The sequence below is a fragment of the Hylobates moloch genome, unplaced genomic scaffold (assembly GCF_009828535.3).
Source record: "Hylobates moloch isolate HMO894 unplaced genomic scaffold, HMol_V3 SCAFFOLD_14, whole genome shotgun sequence".
Lineage (NCBI taxonomy): Eukaryota > Metazoa > Chordata > Mammalia > Primates > Hylobatidae > Hylobates > Hylobates moloch.
Genome location: NW_026652289.1, coordinates 100,311,701 through 100,337,471, shown reverse-complemented (window position 1 = coordinate 100,337,471; position 25,771 = coordinate 100,311,701). Strand labels below are relative to the sequence as shown.

The 25,771-nt window shown below is 36.4% G+C and overlaps 1 protein-coding gene across 1 annotated transcript in view; it reads left to right on the top strand.

Annotated features, from left to right (window-relative positions):
- The window catches only part of RFX7 (regulatory factor X7), a 151,874-nt gene that overhangs the window by 60,077 nt on the left and 66,026 nt on the right, over nucleotides 1-25,771 (top strand). The window contains exon 3 of the mRNA XM_058427848.1: nucleotides 4,650-4,683. Coding sequence (XP_058283831.1) covers nucleotides 4,650-4,683 — 34 coding nt within the window. The remainder of the gene's footprint in view (nucleotides 1-4,649; nucleotides 4,684-25,771) is intronic.

The window sequence follows — 25,771 nt, the reverse complement described above, 5'->3', positions numbered from 1 at the left end:
ACAATACCATCTGTAAGTTGCCTTGTACTCTTTCTAACAAAAGATTTATTCAGAAAGGAAATGACACTTTAAGGACAGATTTTAAAAAATCCAAATTATCAGTCATCTTCTCCCATTCAACCTATAACATTAGTACAATCCAAAAATAAAGTCCTACATAAACTTTAGGAAGACTTGTGAAATTAGAAAACCCGATTGAAAAATTCACCTGGAAAAACAAAGGTCCAAGAATTGTCAAGACTGTTTTGGAAATGAACAAGGGGGGTCATGCAATCAAATAGACCTAAATTTTATAGCAGTAATAAATTTGAAATGTGGTGTTGACTTAGGGATAGGCGAGTAGATTAATAATAAAACAGAAAAGGGCCAGAAAAAGATTCAAGCATGTACAGAAATTTAGTATAATAAAATAGTGAATGGGCTCCCAGATGGAAATAGTATATACTGTATATTACGCTATACCATATACAAGAATAAATTCCAATTAAAGATCAAAATGAGAAAAGCTAACTTCAAAACTTTTAGAATAAAATATAGACTGCTTTTAACCTTAGCTAGATAGGATTTCTTAAATAAGACATAAAAATAACTTAGAAAGGAAAAAAATTGACTAGATCAAAAATGTTAACTTTAATAAAAGTTATTAACAAAGTTAAATATATATAATAGAATTAGTATCCAGAATATATAAAGCTTCTATAATGTAATAAGAAATAGCTCCGCTTAAAAATATGCAAAGGATAGGAATCAACAATTCATAGGGGAGATAATCCCTATATCTAACAGGCAGGTAAAAAGGCACACAACATTGCTAGTAATTGAGGAAAAGACAATTAAAAAAAAAAACACAATTTCATGCCCATTGGAATAGTAGCTTTTTAGTATATATGTATTACCTATATCATGTATAAATGGCATATATATGCAAGGTAATAAGAAAATAGGAACTATCATATACTGCTAATGGAAGTATAAATGGATGCAAGTGTTTGAGAGAGAAATTTGTTAATATAAAATAAAATAAATCATTTATAAGCCCTAGAAAACTGACTTCTAGATTTATAGCTGAGAAATTCTTACAGGTATATACCAAGAGACATATACAAAGACACTTATGGCAGTATCGTTTGTAGAAAAACTGGAAGCTACTTAATTACCTTTCAGTAGAGGAAAAGATGAATAAAGTTGATTATTCATTCAATGGGATAATTTTTAGTAGTTAAAACGAATGAATTTCATCTAAGTGTATCAACATGGATGGATCTCAAAAATGTTGAGTTAAAAAAATTGTGGAAAAGTACAGTGTAATGGAATTTACATAAACATTTAAAAGCTTCACAGAACAGTGTATGTTGCTTATAGATTTTTGTTTAATACAAGTAACAACTTGAAGTAACAACTGGAAAGTTTATATATTGGATTAATGATAATTGCGTTTGAGAAGGTAGGGAGGGGTATAAGCCTAGGCAGAAGAAAAGGGGAACTTAAACTTCATCTATATTGTTCTCTTATGTTTAAGTATAAAGTAAAAATAATCAAGGGGTTAAGTTAAGTGATTCCAGGGCCCTCATCTACCAGAAGCGCTTTCAATTTTCTTTATAACTCTGTCCTTTAAAACAGCAGTCCCCAACCATTTTGGCACCAGGGACCAAATTCATGGAACATAAAAAATTTTCCCACAGATGGAGGGATGGGGGAGATGGTTTGGGGATGATTCAAGCTCATTACATTTATAGTACAGTTTATTTATGTTATTATTGCATTGTAATATATAATGAAATAATTATATAACTCACCAGAATGTAGAATCAGTAGGAGCCTGCTTGTTTTTCTGCAACTAGATAGTGGTCCCTTCTGGGAGTGATGGGAGACAGTGACAGATCATCAGGCATTAGATTCTCATAAGGACCATGCAACCTTGATCCCTCACATGCACAGTTCACAATAGGGTTCACAGGCTCCTATGAGAATCTAATGTTGCCACTGATGTGACAGGAGGCAGAGCTCAGACAGTAATGTGCTTGGCTGCTCACCTTCCACTTTGTGGCCCCGTTCCTAACAGGGATGAGAGTTGGGGACCCCTACTTTAAAAGGCTATCATTTACATATATTTTTTAGAGCTTTACCAAGTTGTTTGTGATAGATAGATATAACCATCCTCCTTAGATAATCCCATAGAGTAGTCAGTTACTGGTAGAATGAAAATATATTGAGATCTATATGTTATAAAATAAACATTTCATTGTCATACTAATTTATATAAAAACTCATTCTTAAGTGGTCCCAGTCTTTCCAAGGACTTTTCTTCATCTGGGGGACTGAAATTTTTTTTTTCATTTATTCACTCAGTGGACTTTATTGAACTCCTTACATGTACCAGATGATAACACAGCAATGAGCAAAACAGACAAAGCCTGCTATCATGAAGCTTAAATTCTAGTCAAGGAAGATAGCTGGTAAACAAATTAATAAAATTATAACATCACTGGTGATAAGTGCAATGATGAGAAATAAAGCAGGATGAGAGCTATAGAGAGTGACTGGGAGTATTTCATATGGGGAAGTCAGGGAAGAACTGTCTGTTGAAGATAACATGGAGCAAAGTAACAAAGAAAGTAAAGGGATAAGTTATATGGGAGAAAAGTCCTAGAGGCTGACAGAGCAAGCCAGTGCAGGGCCTGCTCCTGCCGTGGAGCTATCACGGAGGCTGCCTGGCTAGAGCTGAATGAATGAAGAATAGACTAGTATGAGATTACACCAGAAAGCAAAGGATTGGGTCATACTGGGTTTTTATGGCCATGGTAAAGACTTTGGAGCAAAGGACTAATGTCATCTTCAAAAAGAATCACTGGCCACTTTGTTGTGAGTAGCCCACAGGGTGTGGTGGTTGGTGATAGGGCAAAGATAGAAACAGAGAAACCAGTTAAAAGGTTATTGTAACACCTTAGACAAGAAATAATTACTCTTTATTTTGTTTTATTTTTTTTGGAGACGGAGTCTTGCTCTGTTGCCCAGGCTGGAGTACAGTGGCACGATCTCAGCTCAACTGCAACCTCTGCCTCCCGGGTTCAAGCAATTCTCCTGCCTCAGCCTCCCAAGTAGCTGGGACTACTGGTGCATGCCACCATGCTCGGCTATTTTTTTTTTTTTTTTTTTTTGTATTTTAGTAGATACGGGGTTTTACCATGTTGCCCAGGCTGGTCTCGAACTCCTCAGCCAAGGCAATCCACCTGCCTCGGCCTCCCAAAGTGCTAGGATTACAGGCATGAGCCACCACGCCTGGCCTATAATGACTGTTTAGACCAAGGTGATGAGAGATGGTTGGATCCTAGATATATTACTTTTTTAGCAGCAATTCTTAATATATAGATTACTCTCAGATCTCAGAGGAATCTGGGAGTTATTGAGAAGAGAGAAAAAATAGCACAAGTTAGGTGCCAATGAATTACAAGGTATACAAGGAGATTTTAAAACCTCTAAAAATCTTTTGTAGGACTGTGGGAAGGGGATTTCAGTCCCTCTTAACCTACAGTTATCCTTTACTTTTTTTTGCTCTTTTTAGTCGTTCTGAACTTTGCAGTTAAACTGAATCCAGTCATATTTTATTGTTTAGAAAATGAAATTTGAAATCTGGGTACAGGTATAAAATTTTGTTATTAATGGTTGTGTTAAATGCGATTTAAATACTAATATTTTTTACATTATAGCTTAGCTGTATGGCTACATACAAAGGCAAATAACCAATTTTGGTTTACATATATTTGGCTTGATAACTTTACAGAAGACAATTTGGTTTTAACATCTTTTAAAGATTGTGTGTAAACTGTTCCTGAACATTTTGCACGATTTCTTTGCATTTTCACTTTCCTATGTGTTATAACAAAATCCAAAGAATAGTTCTTTAAATTATTTTATACTGACTTCATTTGTGTTATATATTAACAGTTCACTTAGTAGTTCAGTTAAATTGATGTATAGTGGCTTTATTGTATTGTTTATTTCTAAGTGTATTTTTCTGTCCTCCCAATTTATTACTATATTAGTTAACCTTTTATTATTGCCTTTATGTCTAGGGATTCTTGTTACTGGTGTGTGTGTGTGTGTGTGTGTGTGTGTGTGTGTGTGTGTGTGTGTGGTGTGTGTGTGTGTGTGTGTGTGTGTGTGTGTGTGTGTGTGTGTGTGTGTATGTGTATGTAGACAGAGAGAGGAGGGAACAATCTTTTATGTATCAAATCTTACAAGCCAGAGATTGTAGTACATCATTATGACTTTTAAGTGCTAAGCAAATTATTGTCCAGAGTGGCAGGCAGACAGTAAAAATCATAATTATTGTAAGCTCTGTGCCATACTTGTAAGTATAGTAATAAATCTGCACTTATACACTGTTAAAATTTTAATTGTTTATTCAAAATAAACTTAGGAAATATTTTGACCATGCTTTAAGATTAAATTTAGTACAGTGAATAGGAAATAGATTTTTGTTTTGCTTTGTGAAAAACACAGTTTTAGGCTACAATCCCTAATCTTAATAGGAAGCTGTATTTATTTTTTTCTTAGTAAGGAAGACTAAATTACCACATCTTTTTGAGAATATTGCAGATAGTTAATACACTTTTCATTTTACTAACCTAACTTTCTCTTTCTTTTAGCAAAACTGTACAATCTAAAGTGGACTGCATTTTGGTAAGTGAAATAACTAATCTTAAAATTATTTTGCAATAAGGTTTTTATGACAATATATAATATACAATTTTCAAGTAAATATTGATTTTAAATATAATCTAACTCCAGAGAATAAAATTTGATATTTTAATTACAGCTGCCTCAGGTGAATTGTTTATAAGCTACCTAGATACTTTCCTGTATCTCATCAATAATAAAATCACAATCGGAGGTAATTACATGTTTTTGAATCTTAACTGGCTCTTACTGAAAGACTGCTTAAACAAACAAATTCGATATTTATTTTTCTATTCTAATAACTCTAAGAATTTGTTTAGAGAAAAGTTTTTGAAGATGTTTAATGGGTTAGTTTTGTTGAAATAGTGTTTTTTTCATGTTTTGGTTGGCAGCCTGTAGGAATTAAGCCATAATAATAGTTTAAGTTTAGATTCTACTTAATAGAACTGTAAAAATTTGTTTTCAAAAACAGCTTCTAAGATGCTTAGTGGATTAGTTTTTGTTGGGTTGCCAGCTTTTAAGATTTAAAGCCACAATAATAGTTTAAATTTAGATTGTGTTAGTATAGTAGTAGTTTCTTGGGTCTCCTTTTAAACCTGTGAGGGAAGGAGCATTGAAGCTACTGGGACATCTGGAATACTGCTGATTTCTTTCATAAAATCTCTACCAAAAGGATAGCCTCTAGGCTTGAGAACACACAAAGGCTCTGTACTGTTAGATTCCCCAAATTGTCAGTATAGTTAGTTCTCTTTCCCCACTTGTGACTTGGGAAGTTCTCTTATCCAAGTTTGGGTCTTGCTTATAAGCTAACCTGACTATGTTGTTGGTGGTGGTGGTGGTGGTGGTGGTCTGTTTCAGTGTCTGGTGCTGAAATAGTGTGATGTCTTATTAGCTTATATTATTATTAGCTTATTATCCTATAGGTAGCTGATTACATAGGAATAGTTTATAGGAAAAGAGGAAATTTAGTCAGTTCTCTTACACTTTTCTAACCTAATAGCTAGCTAAAAGAGGACTTTGTGGAGGTGTTTTTCTTTTTCCTTTCACTTACTCTTCTTTTTGGTGTGTGTGTGTGTGTGTGTGTGTGTGTGTGTGTAGTTTTTTGGTTTTCGAGGTTTTTTTTTTGTCTTATAATAACCCTCTGAAGTAGGTGATCTTGTTACCTCCCTTTTACAAATGAAGACACCAGTGCTCTTGCATTTCATTCAAAAAATTGTTAAAATTATTAGACATCTTCTGTCTGCCAGTTTTACTCATAAGGAATACAAACAGATAAGACATATTCCATGCCCTTAAGAAATTTAGTCTGTTATAGGGAGATATATTCAAGAGTACTCTTAAGACCTAGAAAAGTGGTGACTGGGAGTGGAGGGAGTAATACATTGCCACCAACCCCCAGAGCATTTCCTCTGTCTTCCAGCTCTTAAGAGTCTCATTGTTAATGTGTCATTCTGTAATTATTTCATGATTACCATATACTAGACCCTGTTCTTGGTATGAGAGTACAGTGGTAATAAGCAAGACAGACACAGTTCTTGTCTATATATGGCCACCCACTTTCTTTGCAATACTTGAGATAACTTTGGAGGATTACTCACTTTTCTCTTCATTAAGAAGAGGCAGAAGACTGGTATAAATTATAAAATATGACATTTGTAAAATACTAAATAAGAACAAAATTCTTTTTAAAGTCTTTTAAGAGTTCAGAAGTGTTTACATTTTAGTGTAAGCTTTAGAATATATGTAAATTTTTACTCAGTAATTTAAAAATACTGTGTTAGGTCCTGGACATACAGTGATGAACAAGATACTAAGATCTCTCCTCTCATGATCCTTTTATTTTATTGGGTGAGGTAGACATTAAACCAGTGAGCAAATAATTAAGCATTACAATTCAGATAATGATAAATAATACTCCACAATTTTTAAAAGGGAAAGGCAGGCAAGCGATGGTGGGTAGGGTAACCTTAGATAGGGTGGCCAGGAAAAGCTTCTCTGAGAATCTTCTCTGAGGAGATGACATTTGAGTGCCGACCTGAGTAATAAGAAGCCAGCCTTGAGTCATGATCTCCTGGTGACACACACGAGGTAGAAGGAACAGTAGGTACAAAAAATCTGAAGCTGGGAATGAGTTTGAGGTATTTGAAGAATACAGGATCCCAGTGTGCTGGAACTTAGGGAAGGAAGTAGAGAATGATAGAAAAGTTCAAGCAGGAAGTAGTTCATGTATTACATATTTAGTCATGGCAAGTAGTATCCTACGTGCATGGAAAGCTGATTATAGAGGATTTTATGCAGAGAATAGTGCAATCTGGTTTGTTTTTTAATACCCTGGCTGTTGCTGGAACAGTGGATTGTAGGGGGATATGAGTGGAAGCAGGAAAACTAGTTAGGCTATTGCAGAAGTCTGGTAGATAATTCAAGGCTCTTGCTCAGATGATGGCATTGGAAGATTTTTTTTTTTAAGTAGATGGATTTAAGGCATCTTTGGATATAAAACTAGTAGGCCTTGCTTGCTGATTGATAGATTCAATGTGGAGGGGAAACAGAGGAATGAAGGATGATTCCTTTTCAGTCTAAAGCAGTTCTTCTAGTATTTATTATACCACAGGTTTGTGTGTAATGAATTTTCTCAGTCTGTGTTTATCTATGAATGTTTTTATTTTGCCTTCTGTTTTAAAAGATGGTTTTGCTGGAAATAGAATGTCTGGTTTACAGTTTTGTTTGCTTGTTTTTTCTTTCATTGTTTTGAATATGTTATTCCATTACCTTTTGGACATCAGCCATTAATTATATTAATGTCTTCCTATACATAAGTTTTCTTTTGTTGGTATTAAGATTTATACTAGGTTGATTCTGTCACTCGCTTCTCCTGTCTCTCTGACTTGTAACAGTTTGACTATGTGTACAGTGGATCACTTTATGTTTGTCCTACTTGGGCTTTGTTGAGCTCACATACATTAGTTAGATTGGGGATGTTTTCAGCCATTATCTTTCCAAATACTTTTTCAGTCCCTTGATTCTCTCCTCCCCTTCTAAAATGCCCATTTCACATGTGTTGAAATGATCGATGTTATTATTCTCTTCTCTCTGAAGCTCTGTTTACTTTTTTCTCTGATTATCTTTATCTGTGCCCTAGTTTCTTAAGATTTCCTGTTGTCTGACTCTTTGTCATTGTGTTTTTCTTTGTGTGTTTAAACACAGGCCGCCTCATCCTAGCAACACTACTATTCTAACCATGTGGGGATCGGTCATGGTAGCAGCCATAAGCAAGAATAATAGACTCTCATAGTTACTACTACCTGAAGTTCAGTAGTCACTAATGACTAAACACTTCCCAATATGTTGTTTGCCTGTAATTCATTTCCAGAGCCTAGTTTCTGACCATTTTGTGTCATTTTATAGTTGTTTGTAGGGAGGATTGGCCAGCCTCTTTACTTCCTTTTCCAGATATCTCATAAAGATTTTATTAGGTTTCCTTCTAGAAGTTTTATAGTTGTAGTGTTTTTCTTTTAGATGTTTGAACCATTTTGTGTTAAATTTGTGTTTGCTTTAAGGTTTATTTTTTACAATATGTATGGATATCCAGTTGTCCAGCACCATTTATTGAAAAGTCTGCCCCTCCCCAGTCACCACCTATATCAAAAAATCATTACATGTGGGTCTTTTTCTAGACTCTTATTTTCCGTTGATTGCTGTGTCTGCCTTTTTGACATCACTACACTGTCTTGTTTACTGTGCTTTATAGAAAGTCTTGATATCAGATAATATAAGTGGTTCATATATTTTTTGGCGTTTCCATACAAATTTCAGAGTTACTTTGTCAATTTTTATTTTTTAAAAAAGTTGTACTTGGATTTTTATTGAGATTACATCGAATTTATAGATCAATTTGGGCACAATTGATGTCTTATTAACAAATTTTAATTCATGAGCTTGGTGTATCTCCATTTCAGTTGGTTCTTCTATAATATCTTTCAGCGTGTTCTGTTATTTTCTGTGTATAGGTTTTGTACACATTTTATTAAAACAAAGTTTTTAGATGCTACTGAGTATGGCATTTAAAAATTTTTGTTATCCATTGTTTTACTGCTAATAGTTACAGTGATCTTGTAACCTGCAAACTGGCTACATTCACCTATTAAATCTAGTAGCTTTTATGTAGTCTTTAGGATTTTCTGTCCACTCAATCATATTGTCTGCGAATAAAAAGAATTTTAATTTCTTGTTAATTTATATGCCAGTTTCTTTTTCTCACCTTACTGTACTGCTAGGACCTCTGGGAGATAGGCAAATAGAAATGTGAGAGTGAATTTCCTTGCCTTGTTCCGGATCTCGAGGAAAAAACAGTGATTCATTCACCATACAATATGAAGTTAACGTTAGCTTGTTCATGGACACTCTTCATCAGGTTAAACATGTTACTTTCTGTTTCTATTTTGCTGAGAGTTTTTTTTTTTAAATCATATTTACTTGCTGTTTTTTTTTTTTTAGAGTCTGGATCTGTCAACCAGGCTTTAGTGCAGCGGCGCAATCTCGGCTCACTGCAACCTCCATCTCCCAGGTTCAAGTGATTCTCCTTCCTCAGCCTCCCAAGTAGCTGGGACTACAGGCGCGCACCGCCATGTCAGACTAATTTTTGTATTTTTAGTAGAGACAGGGTTTCACCATTTTGGCCAGGATGGTCTCGATCTCTTGACCTCATGGTCCACCTGCCTTCACCTCCCAAAGTGCTTTGAGATGAGATTACAGGTGTGAGCAACTGTGGCCAGCCACATGCTGATTTTTATCCAACAATTTTTCTATACTTACTAATAGTTTGTTTCTCTATTATCACTTTTCTTATTGTTTTCCACTGAACTATCTAATCTGCTATAAATCCCATCTAATAAATTTTCTCTTCTAGATCTTATATTTTTTTTCAGTTCTAGAAATTCAACTATTTGTTTTTTTATTTGAGGCAGAGTTTCACTTTTGTTGCCCAGGCTGGAGTGCAGTGGCACAATCTCAGCTCACTGCAACCTCCGCCTCTTGAATTCAAGTGATTCTTCTGCCTCAGCCTCCCAAGTAGCTGGGATTACAGGCGCTTGCCACCATACCCGGCTAATTTTTGTAATTTTAGTAGAGACAGGGTTTCACCATGTTGGCCAAGCTGGTCTCGGACTCGTGACCTCAGGTGATCCACCCACCTCGGCCTCCCAAAGTGCTGGGATTACAGGTGTCAGACTTTGCTCCTGGCCTGAAATTCCACTTTTTTATAGAAGTTTTTATATCCTCCATTTTGTTTCTGTCTTGAATACCTGTCCTAAATTCCTTGACTGCTAATTGTAGTATCTCATTTGTTTCTCTATCATTTTCTCTATCATCTTATCATTTTGTTTCTGTCTTAAATACCTGTCTTAAATTCCTTGATTGCTAATTGTATTATCTCTATCAATCATTTTTGTGGTCCCTTTTTTTTTTTGAGATGGAGTTTCACTCTTGTTGTCCAGGCTGCAATGCATTTCAGGACCACAGCTGACTGCAACCTCTGCCACCTGGGTTCAAGTGATTCTCCTGCCTCAGCCTCTGGAGTAGCCTCCAGAGTAGCTGGGATTACAGGTATCTGCCACTACACCCAGCTAATTTTTTGTAGTTTTAGTAGAGACAGGGTTTTACCATGTTGGGCAGGCTGGTCTCAAACTCTTGACCTCAGCTGATCCACCCGCCATGGCTTCCCAAACTGTTGGGATTACAGGCGTAAGCCACTGTGTCTGGCCTGTGGTCCATTTTATTTACTGATTTTCGTTGCAAGTACAGGTCATAATTTTCTGCTTCTTTGCATATGTAATAATTTTTAATTTAGTGCTGAACACTTATTTTTATGGTTTTTGAGCATTTGAGTTTTCTTCTCTTTAAAGTGTATTGAAGTTTGTTTCAGCAGAACTGGAACATGTGTCAGCCACTTGTAGATCCCTGGTAGCTCTTTGCCCAGCCTTTTGGAGTTTTTATCTACATATACAGTTTATTTTTCAGCTATAGATTCCAAATTCTAAATCTACATAGGGATTTGTGTAAATTTTGAAGCTGTTTCTTTATTTTTCTTGCATATGATTCTTTGCCACCTCGAACACTAACCTCCTTCTCTTCAGCTCTGCAGTACTGCCTTGCTTTGCTTAAGTTGCTCCTTTCTGCACCACAGTCAAGTTGTCTTCAGATAGAATCGTCTCCTTTGTTTTTTTCTTTTTTCGGTCTAACAGTTTATGCTTTTTGTTGTCCAGTTTCTGAAAACACTTTCCAATATTTTGTTCATGTTTTGAGATGGTGGCGCTGGGAGAGTTGCTGCAGTATCAGGTACACCACTGCGGCCACATGCGGAAGTCTATTAACAGCTATTTTAAGGATTCAATAAAATATATAGGCCCCTTCACACCCTCTGTTTCTTTAGTGATTTATTTTCCACTATTCTCCACTAAACCTATTTCAGACTTCTTTAGCTCAAGCTATGAAACTCACCTCTTCTTTTCTTGCTGCCAGTAAATGATCTTGCCTTCAACTTCTCTGAGAAGATAGGAAGATGCCTTGTGGTACTCCACCAAATTAATACCATTTATTGTCCCTAACTTAATACTTGCTCAGTTCTATACCTGTTCTTGTCTTCCTTCCCTTATCTCTGAACAGAAGAGTTGTCCTTCTGCCTGTCTGAATGCTGATCTCTCTCTGCCTACCCTCTAGGTCTCATCCGTTCCTATCTCAGAATTCATGTCGTGATTCATTCTCTTTCTCCTACTTCTTTATTTTCTTATTTTTTACTAGCCTATTCTCATGGATAGTTAAATGCTTAATTTTACCCCCATATTTAAAAAAGAAATCCTTCCTGAAACCCACAACCTTTCCTCTAGCTACCACTGTATCTTCTTCCTTTTGAAAGAAGAAAGTTAAAGTTCAGTCAAAGTGTTGATTGAACTTAGTCTCATGCCTCACCTTCCATTCAGTGTTGAACCCCAGTAACAAAAATCTTTAATACCACTCCTCCGAAACTTTTATAAAGGATACCATGACCCCTTACTGCTGAATATAATAAGTAATATCAGTCCCAAATGACAGCCTTTTTTCAGTCCACTCTGTTGACCATTTCCATACACACACTACCCCCTCGTCGCCCCAGTTTGGTACATTCTCATTTTTAAAATTCCTTAAGATGCCACACTATCCTGGTTTTCCTGTTACATTTTAGGCCTTTCCTTCTCACACCCTTCAAGGGTGTCTGTTGCTTTGCATTTTGTCTATATTTGTCCAAAATAATCTCATCTACTTTGATGGTTTCAATTAGTCTCATTATACGAATGACTCCTAATTATATGTCCCCATCCTAAGCTCTAGGCCCATATAATCCAACTATCAGCTGTTCAATTTTACCTAGATGTCACATAGGTACTTCAAACTCAACTTTTCCAGAGCCAAACTTATATCATACCCCCACTTCTGTAACTATCTGTATTAGTCTCCTATTGCTGCCATAAAAAATTAACATACGTTTAGAGGCTGCATAAAATAACACAAATTGATTATTTTAGAGTTCTGTGGGCCAGCAGTCTGACATGGGTTTCAGGGGGATAAAGCTAAGTTGTTAGCAGTGCCATAGGTTTTTTGTTTTGTTTTGTTTTGTTTTTTTCTGGAGACCCTAGGGAAGAATATGTTTCCCTGCCTTTTTTAGCTTCTAGTGGCTGCATCTTCAAAGCCATTAATGGCTGCTTGAGCCTTTTTACACTGCATCATTCTGACAGGGCGCTTTTCTATAGTCAAATCTCTTTCAGCCTCGCTCTTATCAGGATACCTGAGTATACATTGATTGTGCTCAGAGAAGCCAAGATAGTCTCCCCACCTTAAGGTCCTTAATTTGGTCCCATGCTATGCAAATTTCCAGGGGTTCAAAGATTAAGACATGAACATTTCTGGGGTCATTATTCTATCTATCATACTATCTTAGTGAATGGTACTCACTCATCTAACCTAAAAACCTAGAGGTCAGTCTTGACTCTTCCTCAACCTGCTTTACAACTAGTCAGTCACCAAATCCTAACAGTTCTGACTCCTTGGTTGCTCTATTTTTGTGTATTCCTACTGCTACTGCATTAATCCAGATCATAATTATTTGAGATACTGCAACTCTTTTTCTGCTTCTAGTCTTTCCACATTCGTTCTCCACACTACCATCATAGTCGTCTTTATAAAGTTCTGTTTATTTCACACCTTTGCTTAAAACCTTTTATTGGCTCCCCTTTGTTCTGCCTTATGGTGTGGAAGATTCTTCATACTCAGACCTTACCGTTTTTGTCCAACCTCATCTTTCTCCACTCTCCCCACAGCCTCTCAGCAAGCTGTGGAATAGAAGAGAATATTTACTCCCTCAATCTGTAAGAGCATTATCCGTGGAACTTTCTGTGGTGGTAGAAATGTTTTATATCACATATGCACTATTCAATATGGTAATCAGTAGCCATGTGTGGCTATTGAATACTTGAAATGTGGTTAGTGTGACTGAGGAATTGAACTTTTAATTTTGTTTAATTTTAATGAATTTGAAGTTAAATAGCCACATGTGGCTAGTGGTAGTGATTTGGACAACAGAGATCTCGAACAGTGGTTCTCAACCAGAGGCAATATTTGCCCTCCATGCCGCTGGGGGACATTTGACAATATATGGAGACATTTTGGGTTTTCACACTTGGTGAGTTCTACCGGTATCAGATGGGTAGAGGCCAAGGATGCTGTTTCAGCATCCTCCGAAACAGGATGTCCCCCGCCCCCATAACAGACTTATCAGCCCAAAATGTCAGAGTGCTGAGGCTGAGAAACTCTATTCTAGACTGCTCCTTCTTTTTGTAATGCGTACTTATAGTTTAGGATTCGTCTTAGATATCAACTCCTCTGGAAAGCCTTCTATGATTTCTCCAGTCTGAATTTTATATTTTCTGTTCCAGTATATCCTCTGCTTACCCCTATTTGTGTGATACAATAACCTTTATGGTAGTTATAATTGGCATTTTTATTTGGTCTTGGCTTCTTGAGTATGGGAACATATGCATTGGAATATACCCAGAGGCACATGAACGTGATCAATATTTGTTGAATGTACAAATGAATATAAACTAATGAATCAATCATTAAACATATTGCAGTTTAAAATAGAAGTGTTGCCACCTTAAATTTATACCTTTTAGAGATCATACACTTATAAAATATTTGGAAATATTTTTGGGAGTTACTCCTGGTTTGCCAATAAGTAAAGATAGCTCGTTCCTTTAGAAGGGAAGAACTTTTTTTTTCTGTTTCTGCCATTCTTCCCTTTGCTCCTGCTCTACTCAGTTTAGTATGCCCCTTCCTTCCATACTCACCTGTTAAGAGATAACCAATCCACCCCCACTGTCATCCCCAGAGTGCTTGTGGGAAACTAAAACTTTATTGCATAAATGCGGGAAGGATTTAAGCAGGTGCAGTGGGACAAATAGACTAGAAACTAAAAAAAAAAAAAAGAACTGACTAGCATTATAGCAGAGTGGCTCAGAGCAGAGGCTATAGAATGAAACAGAACTGAGTTTGAATTCTTGTCCTGCCATTCTTCTCTGAATTCCCATAATTCTAACCTAACTTAGGTGGGTATAAAGAAGGATAATAGTACCTATTCCATTGAGTTGTCATATATATTAAATGAGATAATTAGTGTAAATAAAGTGCATAGCACATAAGCATACATGGCAGCTTTATTTGAAGGTATTATATGTGTAAATTCATAATGTGGATCAAATTGACTTAATTTCCATAAATATATGTTTCTAAGTGTAAACGTTAGTCAAGGATTGCATTTTATGTTCATCATCACAGAACTTACTGTTTAAAAATAAATGCTCACCATATGGAATTACTGAGGGCAGAGTATTGAAGTTCTTAAACATAGCAGGTGGAAGATGGAGAAAGTTTGGAATCACCTGGCTAAAGCCATCCAAGAAACTGGAAGGTGCTTACTGTAGAACACTTCATGCTCCCTCCCTCTCTAGGCCTTTGTAGGTGCTATTCACTTTACCAGCAGTGCTCTTCTTGAGTTTCTTCACTTGCCTAAGTTCTACTCCTTTTGTTGCACTAGCTCAGAAGTTACCATTTTCGGAAATCTTTATCTACTAGGACTATGCGTTTATCTGCAGATAATAGAAAATCCTAACTATAGAATGAAACAACTGGTGGCTTAAAGTAGTAAGAATTTGTGTCACCAAATAAGGAGTCCAAAGTTAGGCATTCAAGAGTATTGCAATAACTGCAATGCCACCAGAGTCCTAGTCTCTTTTTTATTTGCTATGTTATCTTTTGTTGTGTCACATCACTGATGGCCTGCTGTACCACTATGCCTTTAGTCCAAAGTCTAAGGCAGGAAAAAGGGAAGAAGGGCAAACGGCTTTCTTCTAGGGAAGCCATGTTTTTATTCAGGACACCTCCTTATATTCAGGGAAACCACTTTAGGAACTTCAACCTCCAGAGTAATGTCACATGGCTACCCCTACCTGCAAGTGGAACTAGGACATCTTTTGTTTTTAGTCTAAACCAGAGGAAGAAAAAGAATGTGGTGGTTAGCAACATATGTGTCATGAGACAACCTATTAGTCATGCTGTCCAGTGTTAAGGGCCCCAGCTTTCGTGTACTCTGTGTATATCCCTGTCAAAGCTATTACCATGTACTGTGCTATCGCCAGCTTAATTTGTTTTCTTCTCCAAAAATAAGTTTTGGAAGTAAGGGCTGGGTCTTATGTCTCTATATCCCTAGTACTTTAACACTATCTTTTCGTGGAAGACAGTAAATATTTACTGGATGGTTATTTACAAACAGTGATTATCAAAAAGTAAGTAAATATGCACATAATATCCCTAAACAAAGTTTCTTTGTTTTTTATTGTTATTGTTAGTATTTATTAATTACTATGAGGCAGACAAAGGCTTCACATGTTTTATCATTCAGTCCTCATAATTTGCCTGTGAGGTTAATGTGTCATCATTGTCATTTTACAGATGAAGAAACAGACTCAGACAAGTTTAAGTAATTTACCTAAGGTTTTAAAACTTACTTATTGGTAGAGTTAGACATTTAATTCAGATAATCTGACTTCAGATCCCAGGCTTTTAAAAAACTATGCTATATCATTCTTTACAGATTTTCTCAAGTATGAACTTATAATCAAGAAAATGTTCCTTAATTTTCCAAATAGAAAGTAATCTGAAATGAAAAATTAAAAACTGGACTCATCTTACTGAATTTTAGTAACCAATAATTGTAAATGCAGTCTGTTTTTATAAGCAGGTTGTCTGAATGCCATTTAAAAAACTTACAGTGTGTTCACTAAAGTAAAATAGCTAAAATAACGTTAGATATTTAAGTTGATTCCAATTATGAAGACAATATGAAATCTACTAGAAGTAAAAAATATAAAGTATCTTTTCTAGTTTTAAAGCTATGAAAAATTTTGTCTGTTTATCGGTAAAGACAAATGAAAATATTTGTAGTAGCATAAATATGAATAGATCTTTTGTTAATGTTTTAGTGCTTTTGCAGTGAAAATGTAATTTTTAACAATAACCAGCATATCTTAAACTAAACTTCTTATCTGAGTTGTAACACTTTTAGATGTATAATGTCATAATACACTTGTAAAGCTGATCCAGTTACATTTTTCATAATTAGTTTAATAGTGAGGGTAACATTTTACCCTTGATATAGCTAAACCCAGCTGAGTGTAAAAGTTTCTCAGTCTGTATTACTGAGTCCCCTTATTTTACTTCACTTACCTTGGTCTACCAGAGAGGTATAGTAGGGACTAAAATGTAAGAGAAATAACTTTTTTTTTCCTTGAGACATCGTCTCACTCTGTTACCAAGGCTGGAGTGCAGTGCCGTGATCATAGCTCACTGCAGCCTCAAATTCCTAAGCTCAACTCAAGGGATCCTTCTGCCTCAGCCTCCTGAGAAGCTGGGATTATAGGTGCACACCACCAAACCTGGCAAAAAAAAATTTTGCTTTCTTGTATGGATGAGGTTTCATTATGTTGCCAAGGCTGGTCTTGAATCGACTCCTGGCCTCAAGTGATCCTCCTGCCTCAGCCTCCCATAAGAAAGAATTCTTAATATGTGGTGTACAAAAGGCCTAGTCTGCTGAGAGTCAACCAAAGGAGAATGGGAAATAGTAGTCCAGTGTTTCCCAAAATATGCTCCTTGGAATAGTAATTCCATAAAATAGGAATATGTTATGCAAAAGGTTCCATAACCAGGCATGGTAGCTGTCGCCCCAGCTACTCAGGCTGGGAGGATTACTTGAGCTCAGGAGTTCCAGACTGCAGGAGCTACAGTTGTGCCGCCACAGTACAGTCTGGGTGACAGAGCAAGACGCCATATCTTTAAACCAAAAAAAAAGTTCCATAGTCAAGTATGTTTATGAAATCAATTAAAAGAGGTCTTAAATGCTGTATCAGCTGCTACATGTCATCAACTTTATTTGTGCAGTATGTTCCAAAATTTTTTCGCTCTGAATTCCTCTTCATCCTTTTCCTCATACAACTTCTCATGAAACTGGTGTTTTGAAACACAATATTTATGAAATAGTAAGGTCTATAGGGCAAGTTTCTAGAGTAGAAAGAGAAATTACTTTTTACATATTATTCATAAGTAACAGGATGTTGAGGACTTCCTGTTTATATTACTGCCTTCAGGTGTGTGTACCAACAAGAAGCAATCTCCCAACTAATTCTAATGTTTGGGTCCCCTAAATCGACTAGTTTTGCTTTGGAGTTATTAGAAAAAATAAAGGTTAAGAGGGCTCTATATTTTGGTTCCCTTTAGCAAGGCTAATATAAAATTAAATAACATTTAGCTTGCCAGGAACTCAGCTGAAAACAAGAGAAAAGTATTTCTATCTCATGGATTCAGTAATTCAACAGCAATCCTAGTAAGATTTTAGAAGAGCAGACAACCTAGGCTGGTTGGCGTGGCTCATGCCTGTAATCCCAACACTTTACGAGGCAGGAGAATTACTTGAGCCCAGGAATTTGAGACTAGCCTGAGCAATATAGGGGGATCCCATCTCTACAAAAAATAAAAAATCAGCTGGGCGTAATGGCATGAACATGTATTCTCAGCTGCTTGGGAGGCTGAGGTGAGAAGATCTGTTGAGCCCAGGAGGTCAAAGGCTACAGTGAACCATGAACGTGCCACTGCACTCCAGCCTGGGTGACAGAGTGAGACCCTGTCTCAAAAAAAAAAAAAGTAGACAACCTTTGCTTACTTTTTCCCTATCACCTGGCTGCAGAGATGAAAGGCTTAAAACCAGGAATAAAAGAGGCTGAGTATTTTAAGTTCATTTAAGTCTGTATTATATACCTTCCAGGAAGAGTGTACCGTCTTATTTTCTAAGCTCTCTAACCAGCCAGTGTTCTAAGAAAGCATTTTTATGTCTTGCCAGCTATTTCTAGGTTTAAAAAATGCAGTTAGCCTCTATTTTTGGTGACTTAGCATACCCTAGTAAATCATCTGCTTTACAGGGCGTGCTACGCTCAGCACCTAGAAAGCCAAGTAAACTCACCTGGTCAGAAATGGAACGTGTCTAATGAGTTCCTTGTCGTTGGTACGTATATGGCTTTCTGAGTTAAGTCAGCTCTACTAGGGTAGGGTTTATTCATGAGAACTGACCAAAGGAGGATTTTCTAGAACTGTCATCAGGAGAGAAAATCTGAAAAATGATGTGGGGTTACTTCTGAAGTGTTAAGGGTATTGCCACTTCCTGAAACTAGGTAACAGATGCCATAATTCAGATAATTGCGTAGTGAGTCAGGTTCCTTGCAGGGGAGAAGTCTTAGTGATGTCCTCTTGCAAGGGAATGTAGTAAAAAACTTGTAGTTGGTATATTTTAAGTTTTAAACACTGATCATGTAATCCTTTAAAACAGGGGTCCCCCAGGTACTGGTTCGTGACCTGTTAGGAACCGGGCCACACAGCAGTAAGTGAGCAGCGGGCAAGCAAGCATTACTGCCTGAGCTCCGCCTCCTGGTCAGATCAGCAGTGGCATGAGATTCTCATAGGAGCACAAACCCTATTGTGACCTGAGCATGTGAGGGATCTAGGTTATACGTGCCTTATGAAAATCTAACTAATGTCTAATGGTCTAAGATGGAACAGTTTCGTCTCAAAACCATCCCCATAATCCCCACCCCATCCATGGAAAAATCGTCTTCTGTGAAACTGGTCCCTGGTACCAAAAAGCTTGGGGACCATTGCTTTAAAAGACTTTTCCTCTCTACCTTCCAACTCTACTGGCATAGTGTTTTTACTCCTGAGGCAAATGATCAAAATTAACAGCCTAAGCTGTGTTCTCTAAAAACTGTCCTACTTTAGTGAATAGCAAAGCCTATTATGAGATAAACCTTAAGAACCAACTTTCTGGGCACACATGAGTTGTCCATTACGAAAATCTAAAACCTAAAAAAGAAAAAAAATCACGGCAGAGGTACTAACTACCCCATGTGAAAAATCCAATTTTAGCATAGTTAAAATCAGGCAAAGGAAGGCAGTGCAAGCAGTCTGTTGGTAGGAAGTCTGTACATGTATCATGGTTATCTGTGTGGAATTTCGGTAGTACCTGAGTTCTCACCAGGATCCTATCTGGGACACTGCAATAGAGATTATTTCCCTGGATATAACCTTCCTAGTCTCATCTCCATCTTGGCTTAATGGAATCTTATTGGTATGGCTTGCTCCTTATCTAAGTACTGTATATGTCACAGATCTTGGATTTTAAAACATATGATTGCTCAGATATAGCCTGGATGGTAATAACAAACAGGTGTGGTTCCAGCCAATCAAGCATCTGGTGCTTATGGGCCTGGAAGGAATCAGCTACTGACCCTGTAGATGGACCAGAAGGGCTAAACTTGAGACCCACAGCTGGATCTGTTCCACAAAATTGTTTTGTTAGGCCCACACTGATGTTTTAAAATTTTTGGATTGGTTGCCGTATTTTAGAAAGAGGAAAGTTCACAGAAAAACTTAGGTATTTGTTTTCTCTTTTCTCTTGAAAACAGGACACTGAGCCATTGTTTCCACGTGACGGCAGTTGATCCTAAGTAGTGGTTATTCCTTTTAACATGACATGCACTCTTTAATCCTCTCAGTCCCCACCATGCTTTTACCTCCTCAGATTTTTCTTACCTATATTCTACTGTACTCATGTGCATTAAGTGCCTGGCGTTTGAGTTTGTGGCTTTTGTGTTAGATTATTTGGGGGCAAGGTTATTATAAGAGCCATTCTTTACAGGGTTGGGGACCCATAAGGGTACGTATGAGGATAGATAATGGGAAGAAAGCCTCTGTTTTTGTTTCTTAGTAATATGGAGTCTTTACTGTCAGTTCCTGCTTTAGCTGGCCATTACAACGGCCAGCCAATAGAAAGCAAAAATAGTATATAACAAAGAATAATGATAACTGTTTTGAGTCTCTGCTATAGATCAGCCACTGTGTAAAATATGTTGCCTTCCCACTTTCCTGTGAGACCATCCTTGATTACTTTATTTTAAATTGTGGTTTAACATACCCTCCCAATACTTTTTCTTCATAGCATTTATCATCATCATGTAACATATGTTTTACTTTTAAATTTTATTGTCTGTCTTCTGTTACTAAAATATAAGATAGTGCCTAGAGCATAGTAGGCACTTGATGCTAGATGAATATATAAATGAATAATCTTGTTTAATTTTTAAACTTTCCAAGTCTGTCCCATGGTTTAGTGTTTTAAATCAGAAGCCAGTCTTCTTCATTTACTTATTGCTGAAGTGTTCCTGAGAAACAGACCTACTATTAGAATGGAGCCTTCTAAGAGGTGACACACTCCCAGCAATAAATTTGAGTAATTCACTCCAGTAGTAATTCTTAACAATTACTTTCCTGCCCTCCAGAGATATGTGCTGCATCTGTGAGGGGTTATCGATGTGTGGAGTATGCAATTCCAAAAAATTATCTTCTTCCCTTTACAAGAGAAAGCATGCTTTCTCACCTTAAATCCTTGCTTTGATGAATGCTAAATGGTGACCAAGGTCAACTCACCAACCCAGACTTGATTGAAACTAAAAATTTTGTTTGCATTATCTAATTCAGATATACCGAATAAATAAATAACAAAAATTAACCTGTTACTGCTCGAAAAAGGCTCATGGGTAGAAGATCACATTTATTTTGTGATATGGCACTGGAGTTAGTGTTAGTAAGATTTATCTCAGAATCTTATTTTTTCTTTCTGTTCACTTAGTGGAGAAGAAATAGGCAGTTTTCAAAATGAAGAGCATGTCTGTGCAGAATGTACTTGAATGGGAAAACTTGGCAGTGGGGCCAGATTTAAATAGCTTGTTTGGTTTTGTTTAGTATCACAAAAAGAAATAATTTATATAGGGCCATGCCATTTAAAGGATTGTGAACCTTTTACTCTTTCCTTTTTTTACATTAAACACTTGAGTTCTTTTATCCTCCTTTAGTATGTGAGAAAAACATAGTTATTAATGTTTTTGTTTTTCTCTCCTGTTAGGGGCTCAAGTAGACTAAATTGCCACTGAGGCCCAAAAAAATAAGTTCTGGTAACTTTTCTGTTTCATGATTATAAACAATGCTCTAACCATTGTCAGCTAGCTTTCAAATTTATTACATTGTCTCAAAAATATGATGGCAATTTCTCATCATTACCTGAAAGAAACGCAATTTTCATTAATATGTTTATATTCAAAGAATGACATAATACACAAAAGTGTGCTCTGATGGAAACAAATGAATTCTTACAGTATTCTAATTTTTCTGTCTTTGCACTTTAAGTCATTTCAAACTTGCAGAAAAGTAAACTCTAGGGGAGAAAAGAAGGAAAGGTTACTAGGAACAGAGAAAACAGAGACTAAAGAATTGACTTTTCCTCTCAATGGCCTACCTGTTTGTTAAGGCTGTAACTTTGTCATCTTGAAGAATCCAGTAGAAATCCAGTTTTTTTGAAAGCATCGTGGCAGCTGGACTGCCAAGTACCATCATTTTCTTACATACTGAAAAAAGTTAAAAACACAGTGACTAGAAAGATCTAAACCTGATCCTTCTTGCTGATACCACCCCCCATCCCCACCTGCTAGTAGAACCATGTGATCTTTGCAAATAGCACACAGAAACATTGACAATAACCTTGCCTTCTCCTGAGTGATTCAGAGTGAATTTAGGGGAATGTTACCTGATGATCCTGTGGTGGTCAGTTTGTAGAATTTAACAATGGGAAGAAGTGTTCTTAAGATGGCTCTCATTTGAATTCTATTTCAAGGGGACTGAACTCTTTTGGCTTTGGTACCCCGCGGCTATTTGAACCATAGTTCCTACTATATGAGTGTTTTAGCAGTATGCCCTTGTCTAAGCATTTCATTTGGTTCTTACTTTGGCACTTATGTAGCCAAAGATACTATGATACTATGGTACTTTCTACCGTGTCATTCATTATCTCAGTTTCAGAGATTCAGCTTCCTTTTTTACTGTTAAGTTCTAAAAAATTCATTGTGGTTGTGTTGCTTTCCTGGATTTATCTTTTGATTTATCATCAATTTATGAACTCAGTTTCTTAAAAGTGTTAAACAGGCAAATATAAATAGCTAAGAAAACCAAAATATATTTTAGAGCACATTCATAAAAATTACCAGTGAATGTCTCTACTTTTTTCTTTGATAATGTAATCAATTCTTAGTTTTATGTGCAGGAACTTCTCAATATTCAGCACAGAATCTACTTAGTAATATCTTACATGTCTATCTTGGAGTAAAACTTGTCAGTGCTAATGTTGCGGCCCCTTGGGGCTTCTTAATATTGGCATTTCTCCAGGCTTGATTATAGTTGCGGGAAGTTCAAAGGGAATTTGTTTATTGCTCAGCTTGTTTTTAGGTGTCACCCAGCAGGATTAGGAAGAGAAGCACTGTGAGAAGCCAGTCTGGGTTTTGCTGAAATTTGCATCACTTTTCCTTAACTGTTCTCTAAGTACTGACGTCTTCCACATTGACTCAGCTCATACTGCTTATCTTTGAGCAGAATATTTTGAACAGAAAATTAAGCCATTTTCATGTATCTACCTAATTCAGTAGGTTTGTAAATAAAAGGGCAAATCCTTACAATAATACAGTACAGTAAAAATTACTCTCCCCTTTTGATTTATATTTTCTAGAACTGAGAATAGAAAAACAATTTCCTCTTACATTGTTTATAGTAGGTAGCCCTTAAAAGAAAATCACTTATCCCTGCCACCCCCAGTGGTCCTCCTAACAAGTTCAGAAACTGAAAATTGCTGAAAATTAAGAATTCTAAGCAACAAGCATGGAAAATAGAGTCCTCATACCTGACCTTTTTCTCTATCTTCCTTACTCAATCCTGTGGAAGAACTGCTGGGGCCTGAGAGAATATAATATCAGGTATGTTGATTGTTTCCATAAATTTAAAGAGGCTACAGCATAAGCTTTATATTTTCTCCCTTTTGATCCTTCTGTCAGTGATCTGGTGAAGAACAGTCCTTTTAGAAACTGCTCCTGAATCAGTGTTGCCTGAGGGGGGAAAAATTAGTATTTCTTTTTGGAGTTTTGTTTTTGAAGCTTAAAAAAATCAAGGGCAGACAAATTCAAGCATAATTATTAGTGTATTTATGTTCCCTCCATATGTGGTAACTCAACTGAAGAAACAGTTAAACTTGATTATTTAGGTTTCTGGAATTTAAGCTGACTTCCAAATACAAAGTTAAAACTTAAAAAAAAAAAAAACTTTTTACTGATACCAATCTGTAAAGAAAAATTTCATGGACTAATTGTGGACATGATCCCTGACTGGTCATCTTCCACCAGAATTCATTCATTGTCAACCTGGCCAGTACTTTGGAAGGTGTTTATAAGTCTCAACAAGCATTTCTGCTAATTCTGGAAATACTGATCCTCAGATATAATTTCATCATCAAGGATTTGCAAGAAAGCTCCTCAGTGAAGTACTAATTGTTATGCTCTTTATAAGCATCAGCCCTTCCCCAGTTTTTTAACCTTGCTTAAAAAAAAAACCAAACAGAATAACATGAGAAGGAAGATTGTCATTACAGGAAACAAATCACTACAGATTTCAAATAAGGGAAATCACTTTTCATTAACATGTGTGAAGTTGTGGCTTAAACCTGATGCTTCACATTTTCACAGTGGTCCCTAAAAACAGGAGCAGATCTCTCCATTTAGACTACTTTTAAACGGAATATTATGCCAATAAATAATGAAAACATAGTTCCTTACCATCTGCTGAAAAGTCTTTAAGTTCTGGTAATAAGACATTTAAAACTCTCTCTGGTTCTCTGCAGTCCATCTGGTATGTATTGACAGTTGAGAAGCAGATGTCCTGAGCAAACAGGAACACCAAAAAATTAGTATTTGCAATATAGAATATTGTTTCAGGTATTTCTTTATGACAGAAGAGAAATGAAAAGTTACCCATTTTGTTCCTAGCCAAACCTGGGAAAAGTTATTTCTGAACTATTCTGCTTAGATTGATTATTTCTTTCTCTCTAATAGCACAGCCGTTGTCAGAAATATTTACTAACTTCAATTATATGTAGATAGCTTAGGAAAAAATAGTATCTGCCCTTTTCTGCACTCACCCTAAGGGAAGCCAGTACTTGTGTAACGTAATCTTCAATGATGAGTGACCAAGTCTGATGGTCACCTATAAAATCTGGAGGACCCTTGCTCTTGTGGTACTCCAACCAAGTTAGTGGAGATTACCAGGCTAAATAACGTCGTGAATTTCTTAAAGATGCCTTACCTACTCCTAAGTTCATTGAAGCCTTATTCACAATAGCTAAGATACAGAAGCAACCTACATGTCCATCAGATGAATGGATAAAGAAAATGTAATTATACATACTCAATGAAGTAGTATTCAGCCTTAAAAGGGGGGAACTTCTGTTATTTACAACAACATGGACTAACCTGGAAGGCATTATGCTAAGTTAAATAAGCCAGGCACAGAAAGACAAATAATACGTGATCTCACTTATATATGGAATCGAGAAAGGTTGAACTCATATACATAGAGTAAAATGATGCTTACCAGAGACTGGGAGGTGGCAGGGAGGGATATGGGAAGGGGAGATGTTGATCAAAGCGTACACAGTTTTCGTTAGATAGGAAGAATAAGCTTTAGTGCCCTATTGCACAGAATGGTGTCTATTATAACAATAATGCGTTATATATTTCAGAATTGTGAAAAGAGTTGTTTTTTGGGCTTTGGGGGTGGGTTGTTTTGTTTTGTTGAGACAGGGTCTCGCTCTGTTGCCCAGGCTGTAGTGGCACAATCCTGGCTCACTGCAGCTTTGACCTCTGTGGGCTCAAGCAGTTGTACCACTTTAGCCTCCCAAGTAGCTGAGACTACAGGTATGCACCACCACACCAGCTAATTTTTGTATTTTTTGTAAAGATGGGATTTTGCCATATTGCCCAGGGTATGAGAGTAGATTTTAAATGTTTTAGCTACATAAAAAAAAATGTGAGGTGATGGATTTCTTAATTAGCCTTATTTAATTATTCCACATTGTAAATATATAGCAAGACATCACACTGAACTCCATAAATATTTAAAATTAATATTTAACAATTAAAATTTAAGGGGCCAGGTGTGGTGGCTCATGCATGTAATCACGGCACTTTGGGAGGCTGAGGCAGGAGAATCACTTGAACCCAGGAGTTCGAGGCTGCAGTGATCTGTGATTGTACCACTGCTCTCCAGCCTGGGTGACAGAGTGAGACCCTATCTCTTTAAAAAAAATTTTTTTCTACTTTAATATTTTAAATGCCTTACTTTGTCACATCAGATTTTCTATACTTGTCGATAGAATTTGAATTATAAACTCTTCTGCCAAAGATCTGATTTTAAGCAATTACATATTGTAAAAATAATATTTACGTAACAATACCTATCATAAGTTTTATATCACAAAAATTATGAGCATTTTGTCACTGTGTTTTATATTTTGAAATTGATACTCAGCTTAAAA